Here is a 23,648-nt window from a genome sequence, read left to right as displayed (position 1 = left end):
CAGTTACGTGATCAAATAGGTTAGGCAAGCCTGGGGTTGGAGGGTCTCTTTACCACCAAGCTCCTCTGGCCTTCAATGTGCTGCTTCTGAGTCTTGCAAATCTCCAAAAAGGAAAAACATTTTCTTTTTTTTTTTGTAAGTAGCATTTCCCAGTCTTGTTAAATGAACGTGCTTCTTCATAAAACACCTGAAGAAGTGAGTGTTCAAGGAACCCAGTATGGGAAACATGCACCATTTAAACTGAATGACAGTTCCAAAGCTCCCGAAGCCACAGGGAGGCAGGTGGGCCTAAACTGATACTCCCACTTCCTGACACGTTGGCTTTGCCTGAACTTGCAGTTTACTCTTGGCAAGTTCCACAACAACTTTACAATTAAACTCCCTTTAGAAATTGAAGGAAGCTCGTCAGTAAGGCAGCAGTCTTTTGAAATGTGCCTGCATCTTCCTAAGATGGCAAAAACCACTGCACTTTTTTTCATACGGCTTTTGCAGTACTAATTAATGGCTTCGACTGGAAAATCAATAGCTCCCCAGTCTTACAGTCACAACACTGTCAGATCACAGAAGGGGGCTCCAACAGCCCCCACACAAGGCACATTCAACGCGCCTCTCCAGGTGGCACCATCTCCCTGCATCTCTGGTGGGTAAATGGCTCAATCCCAGCAGTGAATTCAGCACAGCACTGAGATCTCCCCAGAGAAGTTTGATGAAAATCAATGTGGTCTTTGGCAGTACAAAGAATAACCTGTGGTCCCTTTCTCTGCTCTTGGTGAAATGTCCAGGAGGGGCTGGTGTCTGCCTTCCCGATAGGATCATACAGTCACAAGAAGCAGACCAGGAGGAGAGGCTGGAGCCTGTGAATGGCTGGCCATGTCACCTCCTGGCTGCAGCACATCACTAACACCTGAAGCAGATTAGGAATTCCAGTCTGCAAATCCGGCAGGCCAGGAATGTAACTCTGCCAATACATTCGTTCATGCCATCAAGCCAAACACATATACTATATTATTTTAGCTTGCTAATAATACTGCCAGAATGCAATACACCAGAAATGGACTGGCTTTTATAAAGGGGATTGATTTAGCTATGAATTTGCAGTTCTTCAGAGGAAAGGCAGCCACCTTTCACCTGAGGTTCTCTGTCACATGGGAAGGCACCTGGGGACATCTGCTGTCCTGGCTTCTGGGTTCAAACAGCTTCCCCCAGGGGAATTCCTTTCTGCATCTCCAAAAGTCTGGGTCTGAGCTGCTGAGCTCTCTTCTGACCTCTCTCTGTTAAGCCTCGATCTAATTAAATTAATATCATTCATTGTGGAAGGCAATCCCCTTAGCCCACCACAGATGTAATCAGCCACAGATGAATTTCACATGCTATGATTTAAGTCCACAGCAACAAAACAATTGGGCACCATCACCTGGCCAAGTTGACACCTGAACCTAACTACTACATATACTGTCATTTTCAATGCGTGCCATGAGATGGAAAGGGTCAGGAATTACTAGTTTAGATATTACAGCATCCTAGCTCTGAGGGGGGCACAATTTAATGCAGGGGTTTGCCACAGTCACCCTGGCAGAGTCAGCAGAGTCTGGGTGAGGACAGAGGTGCGGAGGTGTCTATGGAGCAAGTGGAACATGGATGGGAGCATGCTGGCTTGCCACCCTGGGAATTCTATCTAGGCAGTGTGACAGAGCAACAAAAAGCTGGGAGCCAAAGTTGGAAGGACCCAGGAGTACATGCCTTTAAACACAAACTAGATAGGTCATCTCAGGTGGATTACTCAATCGTTCTGAGTCTCAGTTTTCTCATATATGAAATGGAATCAATGTTTTTCCTCACATAACTATTGGAGGATTAAATGAGATGATGCAGATATGGCAGGGAAGGGGAAGGACTGCCTGATGCATAGAATGCACCTAATAAATGTCAGTGACTTTCCTACTTCACCCCACCCCATCTTCCTGCCTGGCACATGGAGGAGTGTGACTGCCCCATCGGCTAAATTGGGACAGTCCAACTCAACGATAACATGGAACAAGAAGTAATTTTCAAGAACAGTTTGGTGGAGAGTTGTCCAATGCAAGTACAGTCTTTGAGTGTAGAGGGGTCACAGGCCTGATTAGTGACAGTCTCACACCCCCTCCCACTCACACAGCACCCAGCTCACTTGTCACAGTTGTACAGCTCACAGCAGTAACAGGTATTGCTCGTCACCTTCAGCTGACACTTGCCATTTGAGGAGTGACAGGTGACCTGCAAATAAGGGTCCTTTTCAGTTCTCTCCAAGGCACTTTCCCACGGCGTGCCCAGTGCCTCATCCCCAGAGTTGGGCAGGGCTGCCTCTGCCACAGGTGTAAGAAATTCCAGGCTCTCCTCAGGACTGGAGAACATTCCTTGGCTCAGGTACCTCTCATTCTCCTGAATCTTTGTTTCCTGGCCCTTTCTCTCTCCTGATTCCAGGGTGGGGCAGATGGGAAACTCAGAGCACATCCCTTCCAGGAGGAGCTCATGCAGCCACAAAAGAACCAGGCTCAGCTAAGCAGAGGGGAGCCCAGCAGCAACAGTTATTGGACAATAAGAGGGACAGCATTCAGGACACTGTGCTACCCAGGCAAAAACCGTCCTGACAAGACACAGGGGGCAGCTGTCAGGCAACTTTGATTTGACCAAGCAGACAGCTGTTTCATTTTATGTGTGAAGTAAGCAGGGCAGATATCATCAGCCCTACTTTAGAAATGAGGACAGTGAGCTTCCCAGGGCTTCATGGGTACTGAGTGAAGAGTGGGGATTTGCACCCAGGTCTCCCAATTCTCAGCACAGAGAACATCTCAGAATGTCCCACTGATAGGTAGAGTACTTTGGTTTCCAGGTTAAGGAGCAGTGCCACCCAGAACTCTAGAACATTCACAGAGACGTCGTCGGAGGTCATCATTGGGTCTGGGGGGCAGTTTCTGGGAGGTCTCTGGCTCCTCTGCGGCTGCTGAAGACGTTCTGCTTTTATCTGCTTTGCATGTGGCCTTTTATCAAGGGTTCTGTAGTTCAAGTCTGAAAACTACCCCAATTGGCAATGGGGAGCCTTTGAAGTGTTTGAGCCTTTGAAGTGTGTGACCTAATGGAAGTGTGACAGAAAGATTAATCTGGAAACGGTAAGCAAAGTGGGCTGGAAGAGGTGGAGTCCAGAGACAGAGACCAGTTGGGAAGCTATGAAAACAGTCCATGGGTGAAAGTAACTTGGAAAGGAAGAATTGAATGGGACAGATGTCACAGACAAAGAATTGTAGGAGTGACAGAATATGGTCACTGGTAGATAATGGGATAACAAAGAAAGAAGAATTGAAGGCAACATCATAGTTCTAAGTCCAGCAATCAAAAAACCAGTAATCAAGAAGTCAAAAGATCAGATCTAGAGAATGTTAGAGCTAAAAGTTAACAGATCAAACCCTTCATCTCCTAAACAAGGAAGCTGAGCCCTAGGCTCAAAGTCATACAGAAAGTTTTGTTACAGGTGACCTGCTTAAAGTCTCACAGAAAGTTGTAGAGCTGGAACCCCAGTCTTCGGACTATGTTGCATAATGAGGTGATACTTTTTTGTTTGTTTTTTAAAAAATCATTTTTTAATTGTGAAATATAACATATATAAAGAAAAATGGATACGTTTCAAAGTATAGTTTAACAAGCAGCTACAGAGAAAATTTCAAGGTATAGTATGGGTTACAGTTCCATAATTTCAGGTATTTCCTTCTGGCTGTTCTAATACACTACTTCTTACTGCTGCATAATATTCCATTGTGTGTATTTTGTTAATCCATTCATCTGTTGATGGACACTTGGATTGTTTCCATCTTTTGCCAATTGTCAATAATACTGTGATGAATATTGGTGTGCAAATGTCTGTTCATGTCACTGCTTTCAGATTTTCTGGGTTTATACCAAGTAGTGGAATTGTAGGATCGTAGGGCAACTCAATATTTAGTTATTTGAGGAATCAACAAACTGTCTTCCATAGTGGCTATACCATTTTACATTCCCACCATGAGTGAGTAAGTATCCATTTTCTCCACATCCTCTCCAACATTTGAAGTTTCCTGTTTGTTTAACTGCTATTGTTTCCTGCTATTGTTTAATAGCAGCCATTCTTAAAGATATGAGATATTTTATTGTGTTTTGATTTTCATTTCCCTAATAGCTAATGAAGATGAGCATCTTCTCATGTGCTTTTAAGCCATTTATATTTCTTCTTTGAAAAAATGTCTACTCATATCATTTGCCCATTTTATAGTTAGGTTGATTGCCCTTCTGTTATTGAGTTGCTAGGTTTCCTTATATATACTGGATATCAAACCCATATGGTTTCCAAATAATTTCTTCCACTGAGTTGGCTGCCTCTTCACTTTTTTGACAAAATCCTTTGAAGCACAGAAATCTTCAACCGTGAGGAGTTTCCATGTATCTATTTTTTATTTCATTGCTTCTGCTTTGGACATAAGGTCTCAGAAGCTACTTCGTATCACTAGGTCTCGAAGATGTTTCCCTATATTTTCTCCTAGGAGTTTTATGGTACTGGCTCTTATACTAAGTCTTTAATCCACTTTGGGTTAATTTTTTAGGGGATGAAGTAGGGGTCTTCTTTCATTCCTTTGGATATGGATATACAGTTCTCCCAGTTCCATTCATTGAAGAGATTATTCTGTCCAAATTCAATGGATTTGGAGGCCTTGTCAAAAATCAATTGATCATGAATCTGAGAATCTTTCTGAATTCTCACTTTGGATTCCATTAATCAATATGTCTATCATTGTGCCAGTACCATCCTATTTTGACCACTGTGGCTTCATAATAAGCTTTCAAGTCAGGAAGTGTTAAACCTCCCATTTCATTCTTTCTTTTTGGAATGTTTTTGCTGTGTGAGGCCCCGTTCCAACCAAACATATTTGATAACTAGCTTTTCCAAGTCTGCAAAGTAGGTTGTTGAAATTTTGATTGTTATTGCATTGAATCTGTAGATCAATTTGGGTAGAACTGACATCATAATGACATTTAGCTTTCCTATCCATGAACATGGAATGTCTTTCCACTTATTTAGGTCTTCTTTGATTTCTTTTAGCAATGTTGTATAGCTTTGTGTGTACAGATCCTTTACATTATTGGTTAAGTTTATTACTAGATACTTGATTCTTTTACTTGTTATTGTGAATTCAATTTTTTTCTTAATTATCTTCTCAGTTAGATTATTACTAGTATAGCAATAATAATAATAGATTGATCTGGAGTTTTCCTTTCTTGCAGCATCTTTAACCAGTTTTGGTATTTGAGTGATGTTAGCTTCATAAAATGAGTTAAGCAGTGTTTCTTTTTCTTCAATTTTTTGGAAGAGTTTGAGCAGGAATGGTGTTAGTTCTTTTCGGTATGTTTGGTTAAATTCCCCTGTGAAGCCATCTGGCCCTGGACTTTTCTTTAAAGGAAGGTTTTTGATGACAGATTGAATATCTTTACTTGAGGTTGGTTTGTTGAGATCTTCTATTTCTTATCGAGTCAATATAGGTTGTCATGTTTTTCTAGGAAATTGCCCATTTCATCTAAGTTGTCTATTTTGTTGGTGTACACTTTTTAATTTTTTTTCTATTTTTTCAGGGTCCGTGGTAATGAACCCCCCTCTCATTTCTGATTTTATTTTCATCCTCTCTTTTTCTTTATCAGCCTAGTTAAGGGTCCATTGATTTTATTGATTTTCTCAAAGAACCAACTTTTGATTTTATTGATTAGCTATATTGCTTTCTTGTTCTCCAATTCATTTATTTTTGCTTTAATCTTTGTTATTTTTCTTCTTCTACTTGCTTTGGGGTTAGTTCACTGTTCTTTCTCTAGTTCCTCCATATGAACAGTTAAGTCCTTGGTTTTTGCTCTTTCTTCTTTTTTAATACAGACATTTGGGGCAATAAATTTTGACGTTATATTCTCATTTTCATTCATTTCCAGATATTTACTGGTTTCTCTTGCAATTTCTTTTTGACCCACTGATTATTTGAGAAAGTTCTGGTTCTTTGGTGGTTATTGATTTCCAATTTCATTCCATTGTGTCAGAGAAAGTACTTTGAATAATTTTAATCTTTTTAAATTTATTAAGACCTGTTCTGTGCCCCCAGCATATGATCTATCCTGGAGAATATTCCATAAGTACTAGAAAAGAATGCATATCCTGGTGATTTGGGGGTGTAATGATCTATATATGTCTGTTTGGTTGAATTAATTTATCACAGTGTTTAGGTTCTCTATTTCTTTATTGGTCCTATCTATAGATTGTTCTATCTATAGAAAAGGATGGAGTATTGAAATCTCCCACTATTATTGCAGCTGCATCTATTGCTCCATTCAGTTTTGCAAAGTTTGCCTCATGTACTTTGGGGCTCCTTGATTGGGTACATAAACATTTATGATTGTTATTTCTTCTTGGTGAATTGTCCCTTTTATTAATATGTAGTGTCCTTTCTTGTCTCTTATATCTTTGCATTTAAAGTCGATTTTGTCTAGTATTAGTATAGTTACTACTGATTTCTTTTGGTTACAGCTTGCATGGAATTTTTTTTTCCATACTTTCACTTTCAATAGGGTCTAATATGAGTCTTTTGTAAACAGCATATAGATGGATCATTTATTTATTTTTTACCATTCTGCCAATATGTATCTTTTAATTGAGGAGTTTAATCTGTTAACATTCAAAGTTATTACTGTAAAGGCAGCTCTTGAGTCTACCATTTTATCCTTTGGTTTTTATTTGTCAGATCTATTTTTTTCTTTTTATCTCTTTTTATCCTTTAAGTTTCCCTTACGAAATACTCTTCAACTCTGTGGCCTCCTCTAGACCTCTTTCTCCTGTTTTGCTTTTTTCAGCTGACAGAACTCCCTTTAGCATTTTTTGCAGGGCAGTTCTCTAGTTAACAAATTATCTCAGCATTTGTTTGTCTATGAAAATTTTAATCTCTCCCTCATTTTTAAAGGACAACTTTACTGGATCAAGAATTCTTGGCTGACAATTTTTTCTTTCAGAATCTTAACTATGTCATACCACCACCTTCTCACCTCCATGGTGCCCACTGAGTAATCAGAACTTAGTCTTATGTAGTTTCCCTTATATGTGCTGAATCACTTTTTTCTTCCTGCTTTCAGGACTTTCTCCTTCTTTCAGCATTTGACAGTCTGTTAGTAAGTGTCTTGGAGTGGGTCTATTTGGATATATTGTATTTGGAGTTCTTTGGGCTTCTTTAACTTTCATATTTATGTATTTCATAATGTTTGGGAAGTTTTCCCCAATTGTCTCCTCATATAATTTTCCTAGCCCTTTATTCTTCTTCTATTATACCAATGATTCTTATATTTGTGTGCTCTGTTTTCCATCATTTCTCTGACATCCAATTCAAAATTCTCCATCTTTTCACCAATTATTCTTTTGTACATTCAAATTCAGTTGCCCTGTCCTCTAGTTCAATAATTCTTTCTTCTGCCTCTTCAAATCTTCTGTTGTGTTTCTCTAATACATTTTTTTTTTGGTATGCTGTATAGTGGGGGTCACATTTCATTCTTTTTCCATGTGAGTATCCCCGTATTGCAGCACCATTTATTGAATTTGTTTGTTTGATTTTGTGTTTGCTTGCTTGCTTGTTTGTTTGGGAAGTACATGGACTGGGAATCGAACCTGGGTCTTGCAAATGGCAGGCAAGAATTCTACCACTGAACTACACTTGCACCCCCCTCTCATACGTTTTTTAATTTGATTTACAGTATCTTTCATTTCCATAAGATCTGTTATTTTTCTGTTTATTCTTTCAAATTCTTCTAGCGTCTTCTTGATATCCTTCAAGTCTTTAGCCAATCCATCAAATTTCTTAGGATATTTGTATGAACATCTTTGATTACTTGTTCCAAATTCTTTGTCTCCTCATTTGATCAATTGGCTTGGCATATTTTGTTGCATATTCATATGCTTACTGATTTTTTGTTGATTTATAGGCATTTGATTATCTTTATAGGGTTATTTTGAATGTTGATTTCCCTTGCTCATCTAAGATTTTGTAGTTGCTTGGGTTTGCATTGAACATCTTCTTTGGCAGTCGGTTTGTCTGTAATTTCCAGCCAAATCAAGGCTGGGACCTCATGTGGGAGGTGCAACTCTAATGGAAGATCTGTTAAAGGCTGAGCAGAAAGGCAGTTTGCCAGAGTGCACTTTCCCTGTCTTCCCTACAGACAGCGCTGTTGGGTCACCTCTTTCCCTCAGGTGCCCTTCTCCCTGACTGCAGCAGCCAGCTGGACAGGATCCAGACTAGATGAAAATTCAGTCAAGGCTACAGGTCTTGGCATGCACTGAAAGCCATCAGCCCCAGGGGTGGGGTGCAGGCAGTGTGCAACTCATCAGAGAATCTGCATGTGGGCATGATGAGTCTGGTGATTCCCCCCAGGTTCCATGTGGAATGATCTTGGGTTGTGAGACTAAGAGTTTAAACTGCCCCCACTCCTAGCCAGCCTGGGAGTGCCTGGGAGTGCCTGGAACTGCAGTGTGGCTCCCTCCCTCATCCTCACCTCTCCAACCATGCACGCTGTGAGCACTACAGGCCTCCGTGAATAAAGGACAGAGGTAGTGGGACCCAATTTTGCTGGCCATCTGTCAAGTCAGCTCTACTCTGTGTCGCTCCTCCTCCTGAGGGAAGACCCTTCCTCTCCCTCAAATTCAGGGCCCTGCAGCAGCCTGCCTCAGGGGTGGGGGTAGGCACTCAGCACCATAGCAAGGTCACTGTGTGTGGGTAAACCAAGTCTGCTGGCTCCTGGTTTCCTGTGTGGAGCTCCCAGCTGTGGAGCTGAGAGGCAGAACCTCCCCAGCTGGCTGCAGAGTTGGGAGTGCAGGAGCACGCTGCTCCCTCAGCACCTGCTCTGGCCAGCATGTAGCAGCCTGCCTCGGGTGTGGTCATGACCGAATAAACTCACCCCCTCCTCTCAGTGGTATTTTCTCTGCTTTTTCATCCAGATTCTCCTTAGAATAATATAGAAGTCCCTCCCTGGTCACTCATGCCCTAGAACCACTGTCCAGGTCATTTTCTGTCTTTTCTCCAGTTACTCCACAGTAGAGAGGTAGGCTCTGCCTATCCTACTCTGCCACCTTCCTGGAAGTTCCCCCAAATATATTTTTAATTGAAGGAAAGAAGAGTAACCTGTCTGAACTGTTAAGCAAGTGGTGAACTTCTTAGACATACAAGCATGCACATAATTGCTTGCATGTGTGCGTCTAACATATCCCATAGGGGGTGGGATGACCAGAAGGGGAGGTGTGTGAAAACAGTGTAGCTCTTGCACCTGCCCGGAAGTATAGATATATTCCGTTTTGTATAGATTGGATTGGTGGTTTTATGAAATGTGTAAAAGGAAATGTCTTGTAGGTCAATGGAACTTCACCTCTGGATTCTGAGAAATATGCCACAAGCACAGAGAAATGGGTAGAGCTGTGGAAAGGGTTGGAATAGGAGAGGGAAAGAACAGACAGCTATGAGTGGCAGAAAGCTGGACACTGCCCATGTGGAAAAGGAGCCATCACTTATTTCTCGGTAACTCGTAGGAGCTTAATAGTATTGAATATATGCACTGGGAATGGAGCCATCAAAAGGTTGGGGATAAAAGCACTACACATGCAGAGTTTAGATGGTCAATGACAGCTGAGCTAGAGACAAATCAAGGGAAGGACCTGGAGAGCCTGGTCTGGGTGACTGGGTGTCATGAGACTTTACTAGTGACTCCTTCTTCTGAATACATTGTGTCCCCCAGGATTCCTTCCAGCCAGGCTTGTTGGAAGTCTTGACTGAGTGAGATAACTTGAAGGGAAGGACAACACAGGGACAGGTGAAAGGCCAAGAATCCAAGGGACCTGTCTGTGGAGAAGCAATCTGCCATCTTCCTTGGAGCAGGACAGCAGGAAGTCTGCCAGGCCAGTGGGAATAGAGGCCTGGCCAAGAGGCCCTGAGGCTGGGGCTGCAGTGGACACTCACTACCCCACTCTAATAATTTCTCAAATACAGCATACAGAACATCTCTTCTCTAAAATGTGCCAAAGAGTTTGAAATCCTTCCTGCAGTTCATGGAGAAATCAAAATAAACTGATGCAGGGCATCTGGCTTTCCATTCTCATGGTATATTTGCTTTTTAGCTTTTTTTTAACCATTCCCTCTTTTGGGAACCAAGTACATACCACAAACTTTATTTTGTGTAAATGAAAGTTTATTGATGAAGACACAAGGTCAAGCTTCCCCAATTCCCCCCTACCCAAGGACAAGTTCCAATGAGAACACAAGAATGGCAAGCATTCTTAGGGCAACGTTCATCCTTCTCTTCCATTTATACTCAAGGTGTGTTTGCAAAGCCTGTGCTTATTTAAACTGATAAATCTACACAAAGCTAGCATTGTGACAGCCAGGCAGCATCTGAGGTTGGTTTGTCACTGTGCACTTTACTGTCCCTGGCATTGTCATGTAGCTAGAAATAGAAAATAAAACCACTGTGCAGATGTCCTTGGCCCAGGAAAAGTCCATGAATTTCTCAGCCAATGTAAATGTATCACCTTAGCTTTTTATTTCAATAATTGTCAGTGTTCTAGCTTGCTAGCTGCCAGAATGCAATATAACAGAAACGGAATGGCTTTTAAAAAGGGAAATTTAATAAATTGCTAGTTTACAGTTCTAAGGCCAAGAAAATGTCCCAATTAAATCAAGTCTATAGAAATGTCCAATCAAAGTCATTCAGGGAAAGACACCTTGGTTCAAGAAGGCCAGTGAAGTTCAGGGTTTCTCTCTCAAGTGAAAAGGCACACGGTCACACAGTTAGGATTTCTCTCTCTCATCTGGAAAGGCACATGGTGAACACGGCGTTATCGGCTAACTTTCTCTCCTGGCTTCCTGTTTGATGAAGCTGCCTGGGAGGCGTTTTCCTTCTTTATCCACAAAGCGCTGGCTGATGGACTCTTTTCTTTGTGGTGCTGCAGCATTCTCTGCTCTCTCTGAATCTCTCATTCTCCAAAATGTTTCCTCTTTTATAGGACTTCAGAAACTAATCAAGTCCCACCCAAATGAGTTGGAGACACACCTCTACCTAATCCAGTTTAACAACCACTCTTGATTAAATCACATCTCCAGGGAGATGATTTAATTACAATTTAAAACATACAATAATGAACAGGGATTAGAAGAAATGGCTGCCTTTACAAAATGGGATTACGATTAAAACTTGGCTTTTCTAGGGTATGTACATACTTTCAACCAGCACAATCAGTAAAAAATGCAAATGGAAAAAGCCACACTGAACTGAACGAATGAATTGCAGGAGACTGTTATGTATCAAAGAAGGGATGTGAGCAACTATAACTCCAGAAGAAAATACAATATATCAAAATGTCAACACCAGTTCAAAAATTAAGTGTGAGCTATAAATTTCTCAACTTTGCAGAGAGCGAAGAGATGATAGGAAGAACTATTCGATTTAAAACATTGAGATTTTGACTAGTGATACAAAAATTTGTCAGATGCACAAAATTAGCAGAGTAAAAACCAAGCAAATTGAACAATGGTTCTGTTTACCTCTGTCTGGAAGACATCATTTAGGTAGCCTATCCCACTTGAATAAAATTGGCACCTTCCAGTGCTGAGAGGTCTTGGTTCCTAGAGATAAACAGACACAGATGTAAAGAAATAATTTTATCTTCAAATTAAGAGTGGTTAGAGGCAATTTTAGAACTGCTTACATTAGAAGTCTGCCTACAGGCAGAAGACTACACACCAAAAGCAGACTAGACCAATGCCAGTCTGAGTATACAAAGCAGGAAATACCACTGCTCACTCCAGAGCATCTGGTTTCGTGCCGCCCGGAAGGCAGGTAAATAGAACATATAAGGGGGTGGTCACCCTGCCCCCACTGGCTGGGCTAACACCACTCTTTCCTGTCAGTCAACATGGGGGAGAAGGAAAACGGTTGCCTGATCTTTTGAGGAATGCTCCTATAATTCTACTTCACGTATGCCTTGCCATCTTTCCTAAAAGTAAAACATTCTTTCCTATAAGAAAGGTGGCAAAAAGCATTCGCCCATCCAACCAGTCATCCTTCTGACCACCCAACCATCCATTCATTTATCTATGCATCCATTCATCCCACCACTCAACCATCTATCCATCCATGTACCTAATCCAAATGTCCATCCACTATCCCAAATATTCATGGAGTAGATACAGTGCTAAAATACAAGGATATCAAGGTAAGACATAGTTCTTACCCTGAGAGAGTTTATAAAACTCAGGAAGAGAGGTCTCCCAGATCCCTGGAGGAGCTACACTCCAAACATATATGGAGAAATTGATTTGCATTCCACAACTGATGAACTGACAAAAACAGAGATTTACCACTGTGATCCCCCTCCAGGAAAGGACTTGTTGCCCTCCTGCAGGGTATGGTTAGCTGAAAGGCCGTAGCTCTTAGCTTCTTCAAGGTCTGTCCCAGCTCACAAGTCAAGGTCATGCTCTTCTCAGAGTGGTCCCTGGCCAATGATTGACCAAGGTAGGGGTAGGAGGGGACATCCCTCTTGGGCATCCCCAACCAATGACAGGACAAGGTTGCAGTCAAGGGCCTGGCCATTTCCACCCAATAAGGGGTTCCAATGGCCACTCTGCTCTAGAACTCTTTGCTTTGAACTGGCAGAGACTTTGTCAAGTCTGTACTATGCTCTGACAGATCTCCCTACCCTACCTGTGCTGGTTTGAAACTGTCGTGTACCCCAGAAAAGCCATGGTCGTTGGTCCTCATTCAGTATTTCTGGGTGGGATCTTTTTGGGTGGGGTTATTCTGGGTGGGATCACATTTCCATGGAGATGTGACTCATACAATTTTGGGTAGGACCTGTTGTTTAGATGGTTTTCATGGAGATGTGACTACCCATTCAAGGTGGGTTGCTTACTGGAGTTCTTTAAGAGAAACCATTTTGGAAAAAGCTTTAGAGCCCACACAGCCAGAGACCTTTGGAGATGAAAAAGTAAAATGCTCCCAGGGGAGCTGTTTAAACAAGAAGCCAAAGACCCCAGCAGCTGGCAGCCACATGCCTTCCCAGTTGACAGAGATATTCTGGACCCATCAGCCTTTCTTGAATCAAGGTATCTTTCCTAGATACCTTTGTTGGGATATTTTATAGCCTTAGAACTGTACACTTGCAACTTAATAAATTCCTTTTTTAAAAAGCCATTCCATTTCTGGTATATCGCATTCCGGCAGCACTGACAAGCTAAAACATACCCAATAATGCTCTTTCCCTTTTCCTTTCACGGGTAATTTTCCCCCAATAATGCTTCTGCATTCCAACTGAATTCCTAAATGAATCTTTTCCCTAACACTGGTGATTCAGTTTCATTTCCTGTCTAGTCTTTACTATCCAATCAGGATGAAATCATTCTAATTAGCTTGAAATACATAAAAACTGAAACTCAATTCAGTCTTAGCTAAACTGCATAAACTTAGTTTTCAAATTTATGATGAAATTGTCCTTCCTACACTGGGGATAGAGCCCTAATCTACTCTGGGGCTTAAGCAAGCCCAGACAATGTCATTTGGGCCTAGGAAAAGAATAATACTTCTTTTTGAAGTAGCCATATCGATGCTCAAGAGGAATATTTAAAATGATTTCTGTTTATTAACAGTACCTTGTAAATTAACGCTAAGACAATCAACGTATTCAATTATACTACAAGGCCAGGTAAAGCACAGCTGAAACTTTGTCTATTGCAGGAGTCAGCAAACTAGGGCTGCCTGCTTTTGTAAATAAAGTTTCATTGGAATACAACCACGCTCACTCACTGACATATGGTCTATGGTGGCTTTTGCACTACAGTGCAGAATTGAGTATTGTGACAGAGCCCAAAATACCTGCACAGCCTAAAATATTTACTATCTGCCCCTTTAGAGAAAAAGTTTGCTGCCCTTGGCCTATTATATCCCCAGGGACTAGGAGGGGCTTGGCAAAAGCTAGGACTTGAATAAGTGATTGTGGAAAGAATGAATGAATGAATGAATGAACGACATACCAATAGGCAAGAGAACACCTTGCCCTCTGAAAGTCAGCATTGTACAAAGGGTTATAGTGTATTGAGCCATTGAAAAGACTCTAAAAATAGCCATCAAATGAAAAACTCTGTTGGGTGACCACAAAACTGCCCCCCCAGAGGAGAGTCCACCCTAATTTAGAACGGAAGGCTTGGCTAAGTGGCACCAGTCTCATTATTTTCTATTTATCCTGCAATGAACTGTAAGCCCCATAAATCTGGGCATTGTGGCCAGGAACTCTGACTGAATGTCCAGCTGGGTGGAAAATGGACAGGTGGGCTAATTCAGCTCGTAAATCTCCTTGCCAGTTATGATTTTGATTACCTGGGAGCTGACATTATAGCTCATAAGGTATCTGGCATATTTGGAGCATGGGAACCTGGAATTATACCTAATGGTATTTCTACCGTGCCTGCCAAGGATGACTCGCTTCAACAAATCCTGTTGGTCGATGGAACAAGATATGAGCTGAGGGATAAACACAACATATCATTTTTACTCTTGGAGTACTAGATGGAAGATATTTTTCTACTTGGAAAACATAATTGGTGTTAAAGTTAATTTCTTGGAGCTGAGAGGAAAATAATTACTGGATAAAAGTGACTGCACAGACCAGTTGGGAGTAGTGGTATTTAGACTTGCAGTGGGGTAGGGACTTCAACCTCTGACTGCCTACCACGAATCAACCCAAGGAAGACACTCCCTTTCTCAGGAAGACACAACCTTCGCAGTTTTCATCCTTTGCAGTATACCATCAGCTCTTTTTGCCCTACCCAGAAAAAAAGGTATTTAGCTAGACACCTTTGAGTATGCTATCAGGGGTGCTGCCTCCTTCCTTGCCTGCCTGCATTCTCTCTCTCACACACACATTCACAGCTTCCCTACATGGCTTGCCCTTGTCTGAACTTGCACAATTAGAGCTTTCTTCCTTTGGCATCAATCAATATATTGAGATGGTTGACAAGACTCTAAAAGATAACTTACTTTGCTTTTGATAGAAGTATTGCTTAAAATCATACCCACTTGGCTATTATTAAAAAACAAACAGAAAATAAGTGTGGCAAAAATGTGGAGAACTGGAACACTTGTGCTTTGTCGGTGAGAACGTAAAATGGTGCTACTGCTGTGGAAAACAGTTTGGCGGGACCTCGAGGTAAATGTGAATTACCAAATGATCCAGCAGTTTCACTCCTAGGTATATACCCCAAAGTACCGAAAGCAGGGACTCAAACACGTACTTGTATATCAGTGTTCACAGCAGCATTATTCATAGTAGCCAAAAGGAGTAAACATCCTGAGTGTCCATCTATGGATGAATGGATGAACAAAATGCAATATATGCATACAGTGAAAATTATTCAGCCATAAAGAGGAAGTCCTGATACATGCAACAACATGGATGACCCTCAAAAATATTATGCTGAGTGAAATCAGTTAGACAAAAGGACAAATATTGTATGATTCCACATATAGGAAATATCTAGAATAAGTAAATTCATAAAGGCAGAAAGTAGATTACTCCTGTGGGGAGGGGAAATGGAACATTATTACTTAATGGGTATGAGTTTCTGTTTGGGGTGATGAAAAAATTTGTTAATGGATGGCAGTGATAGTAGCACAATACTGTAAATGTAATCAATGCCACTGAATTGTACATATACAAATGATTAAAATGTCAAATTTTATGGTGCATATATATCACCACAATAAAAAACAAATTTAAAAATACATTGCTTTTTCAAAAAAGGGCAAACATTTGATAAATATACCTACAAAGACTGACTTGGGCTGCCCACCCCAAACCAGTGCATCAGCAGATGCATTCCTGAAACAGCCACTGACTTGGAAAGACCCAGAGCAGCCTTTTCTGGAAACATCCAGCAGCACTCTAGGGCAACAAGATATTAAGAAACCAGGAGCTTGCCAGAATTGCTTCTGGGAGGCAGGTTAACTTACCTGAGCTGGAAGGGACCTCCGAGATCATCTAGTCTAATGGTTTTCAAATTTTGTTAAACACAGGATCTTTTCTTCAAATAAAATATTAGGCAGAAACCCAAAATAAAAATTAAATGGAAGAAGAGCTACTCTGGCTGCTGAGGGAAGTGGAGGGACTCTGTCCTTCCTGTAGGTTCTACCCTCTCTGCATAGTTCAGAGCCAAGTCTTCCCTCAGACTATATGGAAGCACAACAGAAAACCAACCATGGATCCTGTCCCGTCTCTCATTTTCAAGCTGAGAAAACTGAAGCTCAGAGAAAGTAGGTAAGTTCTGGAAGTCATAGAAATGGTAAGCGGTAGAGTGGAGCTCCAGTGCCCATATCTTCTAACTGACAACCTGATACGCATTACAATTCAATCTAACCTCCACTCTTTGAAACCTACTACATATCTTGGGCTAAAGAGTACAAAAAAATTAGAAAATATGGGCTCTGCCTTGAAAAACTTCCAATCAAATAGGAGAGAAAAGACATATAGATGGACAAAAACGTCAAGGCAGCAAATAAGCAAAAGATAGTGGGGAAGGAGGGCATTTGTTCTCAGAAAAGGTGATGACGCTTCCCTGAACAGGGCCTTGATGTATGACCAGGAAGAAGGAATTGGGACTGAAGAGTCAGCAGGCAAAAGCTCATGTTACGGTTCACAGAACTGCCTCCCAGAGCCCAACACAACCCCTGCCGCCACTTTCAGGCATAAAAGAGCTTAGTTACATAGAGAAGGAAGAGAAGATACAAAGGGTGAAAGCAGTTCAAATAAATATTGAAACCTAGTGGCTAATTTAACCTGAATAAGAGTGAACATTTCCTGGTGGTCATAGGTGCACACACAGTCCTTTGAGAATCAATGGATTAGGTCTTCATAAACATTTATTGGGCCCCAACTGTGGGTTGAGCACTACAGTGGGTTCTAGGGACATGAAGATGAATGTGTCAGCCCCCCCTCCCAACCTCTGAGGGTCTCCCAGTCTGCCCTCGGGTTGACATTCATGTTGAGCTACATAGGGGTGTGCTGAGGACATCTGCACCAGGTATATTGTTTTTAAGGAGAAATGTATTCTGGTATAGTATATTCCATCTAAAATACACACTACTCCCACATTTTAATGTCTCTGAACTTTGTCTCTCAATTGTTCGTATCTTAAAAAGACAATTCATCTTTATTCCCTTCCTCAACGGTACATAAAATTGCAATTCATCTCATAGTCAGTGCCATCTGGACTCAATAAAACACTGTCTAGGTAGCCAACCTAGACGTCACCTTTGGGTAGTCACCTTAATGGTGTACTGAGGACTGCTTAAGTACAAATCAAAATTCTCACTTTTCTGCCTTCAGGCTCATTTAATCCCCCACAAACATACAGTGTTATCTTCTCTTAGAGACAGAGTTTTGGAGCTTGGGGATGTGCCCTGGACTACAAACCTAATGAACTGGAGATTTCACCTGCTCTTCAGTTTGAGCCCTGTGACCACTTTGCCTCCAAGTAGCTAAGTCAGAAGTTGGTTGTTTGTAGGTCTTCAGATAACCAGTCACCAAGCAGCCAAGTGAATAACTTTTCACTAAGGTCTTTGACAAAAGTGCATGTGTGTGTGTGTGTGTGTGTGTACACTTGTGTATACACAATGAAGAGTTTGGGGGAAGAAGAAGCTAACACCTAAAAATTATTACATTTTAGTTTGGCATGTAGGAAAACAAGCAGAAACTGTAAGGGAGCTGATTTAAGAGAGTTAATAACAAATAGTCTCTATTTTTAAGAAATGTTTAAAAACCGAACTCATTTACTAAGTTCATATAATTACAGTGGTCAAATAGGAAGGAGACGGGACTGTAGAACAAGGAACTCCTAGAGCCTTTGCTGTGAATTAACCAGAGTACATGTGTCTTGTAGAGGAAAATCCAGGCATTCTTAGTTCCGAAAAAAATGTATCTTGGCAATAGGAAGCAGGAAATAAGTTCTGTATAATGTCACTGTGTCTTCAGGATGCCCTGAAGACTAAAATACAATATATTTTTCATATTCACTTGATTTCACAATCACCTCTGATAACTGAACTTTCCTTTACTCCTTCTGAATAGATCAGTGGTATTCATATAAGCAGTTTCCCACAGCCCCACTCTCAAATGAAAAGTAAATACAATTTCAAAAGATCTTGTCACGAATGAGATTTAGTTCACTCTCACTCTCTGAACTAATTTATTTTGCCAGCTGCACCTTTTGTTTGCATTTGTTTGAAAGATTGAGTGTTACTTGCTTTAAAAGAACTATTAGTCCATTAATATTCATCTAAAATCCTCCTTATCAACATTTAAGAAGAGGGTTGATTCACTGAGCTGAGCATAAAAGCAAATGAAACAGATGCAGGTCATTGAAGATAACTAATTAAATGTTTTGTTTGTTTGCAATTCCTTACTGCCTGGGAAAGAGACCCTTCCTGGTTTATTTCTTCATTTGAAGCAGCATAGCTCTGGGACCGTGCTTGAAAGTCATTCCTAAGAATGCCTTTACCAGTCAGTAACCATGGGCAAGCGATTTAACGTGACCCTCTGTTTCCTTGGGTGAAAAAAAAGGAAATGGATATCTAAAAAGGGTGTCCTCAAGGAGCTAATATTTGTGAAATCTCTACGGAAACGGAAAAGGTATCTGATCTCAGCTACAAGTTTGAAGAAGATGACATTCAGTTGATTACGTTTATGATTGTTAAGCAGTAGCCCACTCCCTGGAGAGCCCGTTAGGTTTGCATGTTTTCAACCTTGTAACTCGGTCAGTGCTTCTCTATCTCCTTTCATCCCTTCCTTACCATATGCGGAGCCAGTCCTAGGGACAATGACCACATGCCACAGGAAGAGAGCTGAAAGCTGATTTTCTAAGCAATAAAGAAAGAGAAAAAATACATGTGCACCAAAAACAGGCCTTAGATTTTATCTCCTGAATGCTAGAAATCTATAGATAATCATTTCTTAGTGGGATGTTAGTCTTTGCCTAACCAAGGTGGGTGAGGGCAGCTCATAACAGCTGCAAGCTGTCATTTCAAATTTTCTGACTTGGGAAAATAAAAATTGACTATTTGACAGCTCCTTGGCCCTTTACTGTTTTTGGCCACAAGCAATTTGTAAAAATCCATAGCACTTTTTAAACCTTCTGTATGGAAATAACTTCAAACTTTAGAGAAAAGATACAAGAATTCTATAAGCATATCCATATACACTTTACCCAAATTAGCATGATGTTAGCAATAGGTACCAACATTTTTTAAGGCCTAAGAAGCTTAAGAATAAAAATAAAAATCATGGGGCAGTGCGATGGGGGCTCAGTGGCAGAATTCTAGCCTGCCGTGCCAGAGACCCGGATTTGATTCCCGGTACCTGCCCATGTTAAAATAAATAAATAAATAAAAATAAAAAGAAGAAATATGAAAACACTCAATGCTTTGATGTTAGTGGTGAACTGGTTCAAACAAATTATCATTTTTTGAGCTCTTAGCAAGTGTTATACATCATACATGTTGGGAATCTTCAGGGAAAAAAATGCCCTAATCAAGCCTGTTACCCCCTGGCCGTGTCATGTGGAATCTCATCTCTCAGAGATGAGACTGATCTGCCCTTTCCTTCTAAGATAGGCTGCGAATCTGCACTCAGAGAAGATGGATGACACTTGCAGGTCCTTAAAGTCATTAGGCCTCTTGGGCAGCTGGTGGTTTTCTTTGTGGCATTGGGGAAATCTACCATTTGTGTCTCAGATGTAGCCACAGAAAGTTGCACTGGGATTTCACCAGGGGCATAATAGGAAACTGAATGTCACTGGGGTCAAAACCTTGCCCCAGCCTTTTCCCTTTAGCACCTTCTCCTTGTCTGACCAACTTGAGAGACGTAAAAAGTGTTGGCACACCCACCGCCATCCTCCAAGGTCACTAGGCATGGTCAAAGACACCCACCATCAAACACATGGCTAAAATCACTCTGCTTAGAATCTATCGTTTTTCTGAAATGTCCGCATTTTTTTTACAATTAAAAGAATATAATGTGGACTAGCCCAGAAAGCAGAGGCATTGCTTGATTTGATGGACTCTGTGTTGGTTTGAAGCTATTATGTACCCCAGAAAAGCCGTGTTTTAATCCTGATCCAATATTGTGAGGGCAGCTATTTCTTTACATCCTGATTCAATACTGTAGGAAGAAACTTTTTATTAGATTCTCTCCAAGGAGATGTAACACACTCAATTGTGGATATGACCTTTTGATTAGACCTTTTGTGACTTTGCCCATTCGAGGTGGGTCCTGATTAGTTTACTGGAGTCCTTTAAAAGTGGAAATATTTTGAAGAATCATCAGAACTGATGCAGACACTTGGAGAGAACAGTTGCTTCAGAGCTGGCAGAGCTAACATGAGACCCAGACATTTGGAGATGCAGGCCCCAGCAGATGTCGCCATGTGCCTTCCCATTAGAGGCTAAGCAAGCCAGAACTCAAGTTGTATCTGGAGGAGCTAAGTGAAGGCCCACAGAAGCCAAGTGAGGGTCCTCCACAGGAAACAGAGGCTTAAAGCAACAGAGCCCAGGAGCAAGGAACCAGCAGACGCCAGCCACATGCCTTCCCAGCCGACAGAGGTATTCCAGACAGCATCTTGAGTGAAGGTAACTCCTTGTTGGTACCTTAGTTTGGACATTCTCTCAGCACTAGAACTGTAAACTTGTAACTTATTAAAATCCCCTTAAAAGTGGTTTCTCTGGTATATACAGACCCTAAAACATACATTATTTTATTTAATCCTCAATCCCAAGTCAAGGTAAGGATTATCCAAGGAAATTGAGTTAAGAGGTTAAGCAAGTGGCCCAAACACAGAATTTAAATCCAGGTTTCTTTGACTCAAATATCTGTGCTTTTCAGTCCATTTCACCAGGACTTTCTGACAGTTGTGCCCGCTGGGAGAGTAAAGATATGTAATTGTCCCAGACATAATAGCTAAAACTACCCTGGACCAGTGCCTCTAGACACAACCATCTTTTCTATATTCTCCCCAAGTCAAATATTATCATTTTCAATGTCTGCTGCATCATGAAAAGGTTTGAGAGGACTATATGGCAGTACTTGGCTTGGTAAATAGATTATAAATCTTTAGGAAAGCAAAGGAGCAATGTGATAAAGAGTAAAGTTTTTTTTATTTTGGATGATGGATTCTCACACCTAAAATTTTATCATACGGAGATAATTCAACAAAAGGCATTATTAATTATAGTATTATCTATGTCAGAAATATTCACTCAAATTTCCATTTTCTTTAAACACCTAAATTCTTGTACACAGGCATGATTTTGAAGTTTTGTGTAGGGAAGTGATACTGAGTTATTTTCTTATTCAGATCCATGATTTGCTTTACTTCTTGCCACAATTATAGTCTCAATTGCTTATTAAATTTGATTTTTTACTTGCCTTGCATGAAAAGGTATATCATGGCTTGATGTTGACTGACAGGTCTTGATTATTTAAGCACATTGGGTCTCAAGATGTGGTGATTGCTTCTAAAAACCAATCAATCATCCTTTTGGCTGGATTAGTAGGGTGCGTGTGTTCAGAATTCAAGGGAAACCCCATTAGAAATCAGCAGGGAAAGGCCTGTTAATGGCGTAGCAGGCCATATCACATTTCCTTCTCCAATATTTTAATTGTTGCATTTTCATAAGGAAAAGAAAATGTTTTTTTGAAAAGGTACATATTTAGGAGGACTCTGAACTTCTCCATAAAACACACTCTAAAATCCTCTAGGAGAAAGTTGTCTTGTTTAATTGGCAAAAAGCAATCAACCATTCAGCAAAGATCTATGGAAACAGATTTATTCTCTTCTCTTCTGGAATAAAGGTCTGCCTATTACCTCCTCAGTGACCACCATATAGCTTGAGCATTCTTTGTGCCAGGCCACCCTTGCTTCAGGGATCATAATGGCTTATGTCCTCATTCCATGCGGGTCTCTGCGCAGTGTTACCTTCTCAGAAAGCTTCCCTGATCACCCAGGTAAAAGCCTTCTTTCCTTTACTCTGTCTCTCTATCCTACTTTTTCTTTCATCACTTACCACCACTTGACATAAATTGTTTATTCTGGCACATCTCAATGTTAGTATGTAAGCTTCATAAGCGAGATTTTCAAACCAGGTGAAAATTCCTTGGGGTTCCCTTCCTCCTCTTTTCCCATGTCCCCCTCCCAGTTCTATTACCTGTGGGTCCTGAGCAGAACCGCCATCCTCTACCCCCAGGTGTCACACTTCAAAACCACTACGCCCGCAAATAATAAGAACTTTTAAAAACCTGCCTAATCAAGGGTTTCATGCACTAGAGTAACTTTCCAGAAACCTATAACCTCCAGATGGATCCCTAGTCCAGATAAGTCTTGAAACCTAGCCCAGCCTCTCCAGAACATCAGATAGTTCCATTTCCCTACCTCATATTAGTGACAGAAGCTTCCAATATCAAAAATTTAGAATTGCCATAGCCCAAACATCCCTAAAGAGATTAATGGAAAGATCAAAAATATGAATGCTGAATCATTAAACTGATATCTCTTTTAGTCTCCAATATTTTAGAGCAGCTAGAAGTAAAAGTCTAAAATTGTGAAACCGTAACCCAGGTCAAACTCTGAAATATGTTCTACAACTAATTGCGATGCTGTGCTTTGAAATTTATAGCTTTTTTGTATGTTATTTTTCACAAAAAAAAAGAAGGAAAAAAAGTCAATGGTGAAGATAAAAAAAATATTTAAGCCCTCTAGCCTCCTATATTCTGGAGCAGCTAGAAGGATCATATGGTAACCCATGATAAACTCTGGGATCTGTCCTGTAACTACTAGTTGAAGAGTATTTTGAAAACTATTGCTTTTTTATTTCTTTGCTTTGAATATATGTTATACTATACAATAAAAAAAGTTAAAAAAAAACACCCTCCCTAACCTCCACTCCCTATGCTATTTAAGAGCTGAGGCAGCTGATATGTTAGGAGGAAGTAATTTTTGTTGTTAAAGAAAGGGGTTTTCCCCTGAGATGCAGCTTCTTAAGCTACAGATTTCTGAACCCACAGATTTTCCAATACTTCCTCCTTCCCCCTTATTTTGCTATGACTGTTCCCATGGCTGCAAAGGAAAGGAAAAAACCTGAGGAATTAAGTTATTTCAAAATTGTTTTCCTGTGTATTGGGAACTGCCTCTTTTCAATTGGTGGGGAAAGGGATAATATTAATAACGATTCTATTTTAACAACTCTCATAAAAATTATATTCACTAGCTGTTCTCCATCTCCATTAAAAGAGAAAGAAATAGATTTGTCTGGTGGCCACAGACATGCCATTTAGAGTTACATTATCATTATTACTGAACTATCACTTATAGATGCTGAGCCAAGTCCTACACTGGGGACTTCATGTGTGCTACTTTGTTTTTCCTTGCAGTAGCTCTGTGAGGGCAGCATAACTACTTTTTAATATAAGGAAATGGAGATTTATTGGAGTAACTAACTTGATCAAGATCACACAGCAGGAGATTCAAATCCCTACCTTCCGACCTCAA

The 23,648-nt window shown here is 40.7% G+C and overlaps 1 protein-coding gene across 1 annotated transcript in view; it reads right to left on the bottom strand.

Annotated features, from left to right (window-relative positions):
* Positions 1–23,648, bottom strand: part of TMEM255B (transmembrane protein 255B) — a 128,605-nt gene that overhangs the window by 2,614 nt on the left and 102,343 nt on the right. Inside the window, exons 8-9 of the mRNA XM_077156935.1 lie at positions 11,607–11,687; positions 2,168–2,253 (exon numbers count right to left, since the gene is read on the bottom strand). Of these exons, the coding sequence (XP_077013050.1) occupies positions 2,168–2,253; positions 11,607–11,687 (167 nt within the window). The remainder of the gene's footprint in view (positions 1–2,167; positions 2,254–11,606; positions 11,688–23,648) is intronic.

This window comes from Tamandua tetradactyla, chromosome 4 (genome assembly GCF_023851605.1).
Source record: "Tamandua tetradactyla isolate mTamTet1 chromosome 4, mTamTet1.pri, whole genome shotgun sequence".
Classification (NCBI taxonomy): Eukaryota; Metazoa; Chordata; class Mammalia; order Pilosa; family Myrmecophagidae; genus Tamandua; species Tamandua tetradactyla.
The sequence above is the reverse complement of the archived record's forward strand: the minus strand, read 5'-3'. Positions and strand labels throughout refer to the sequence as shown.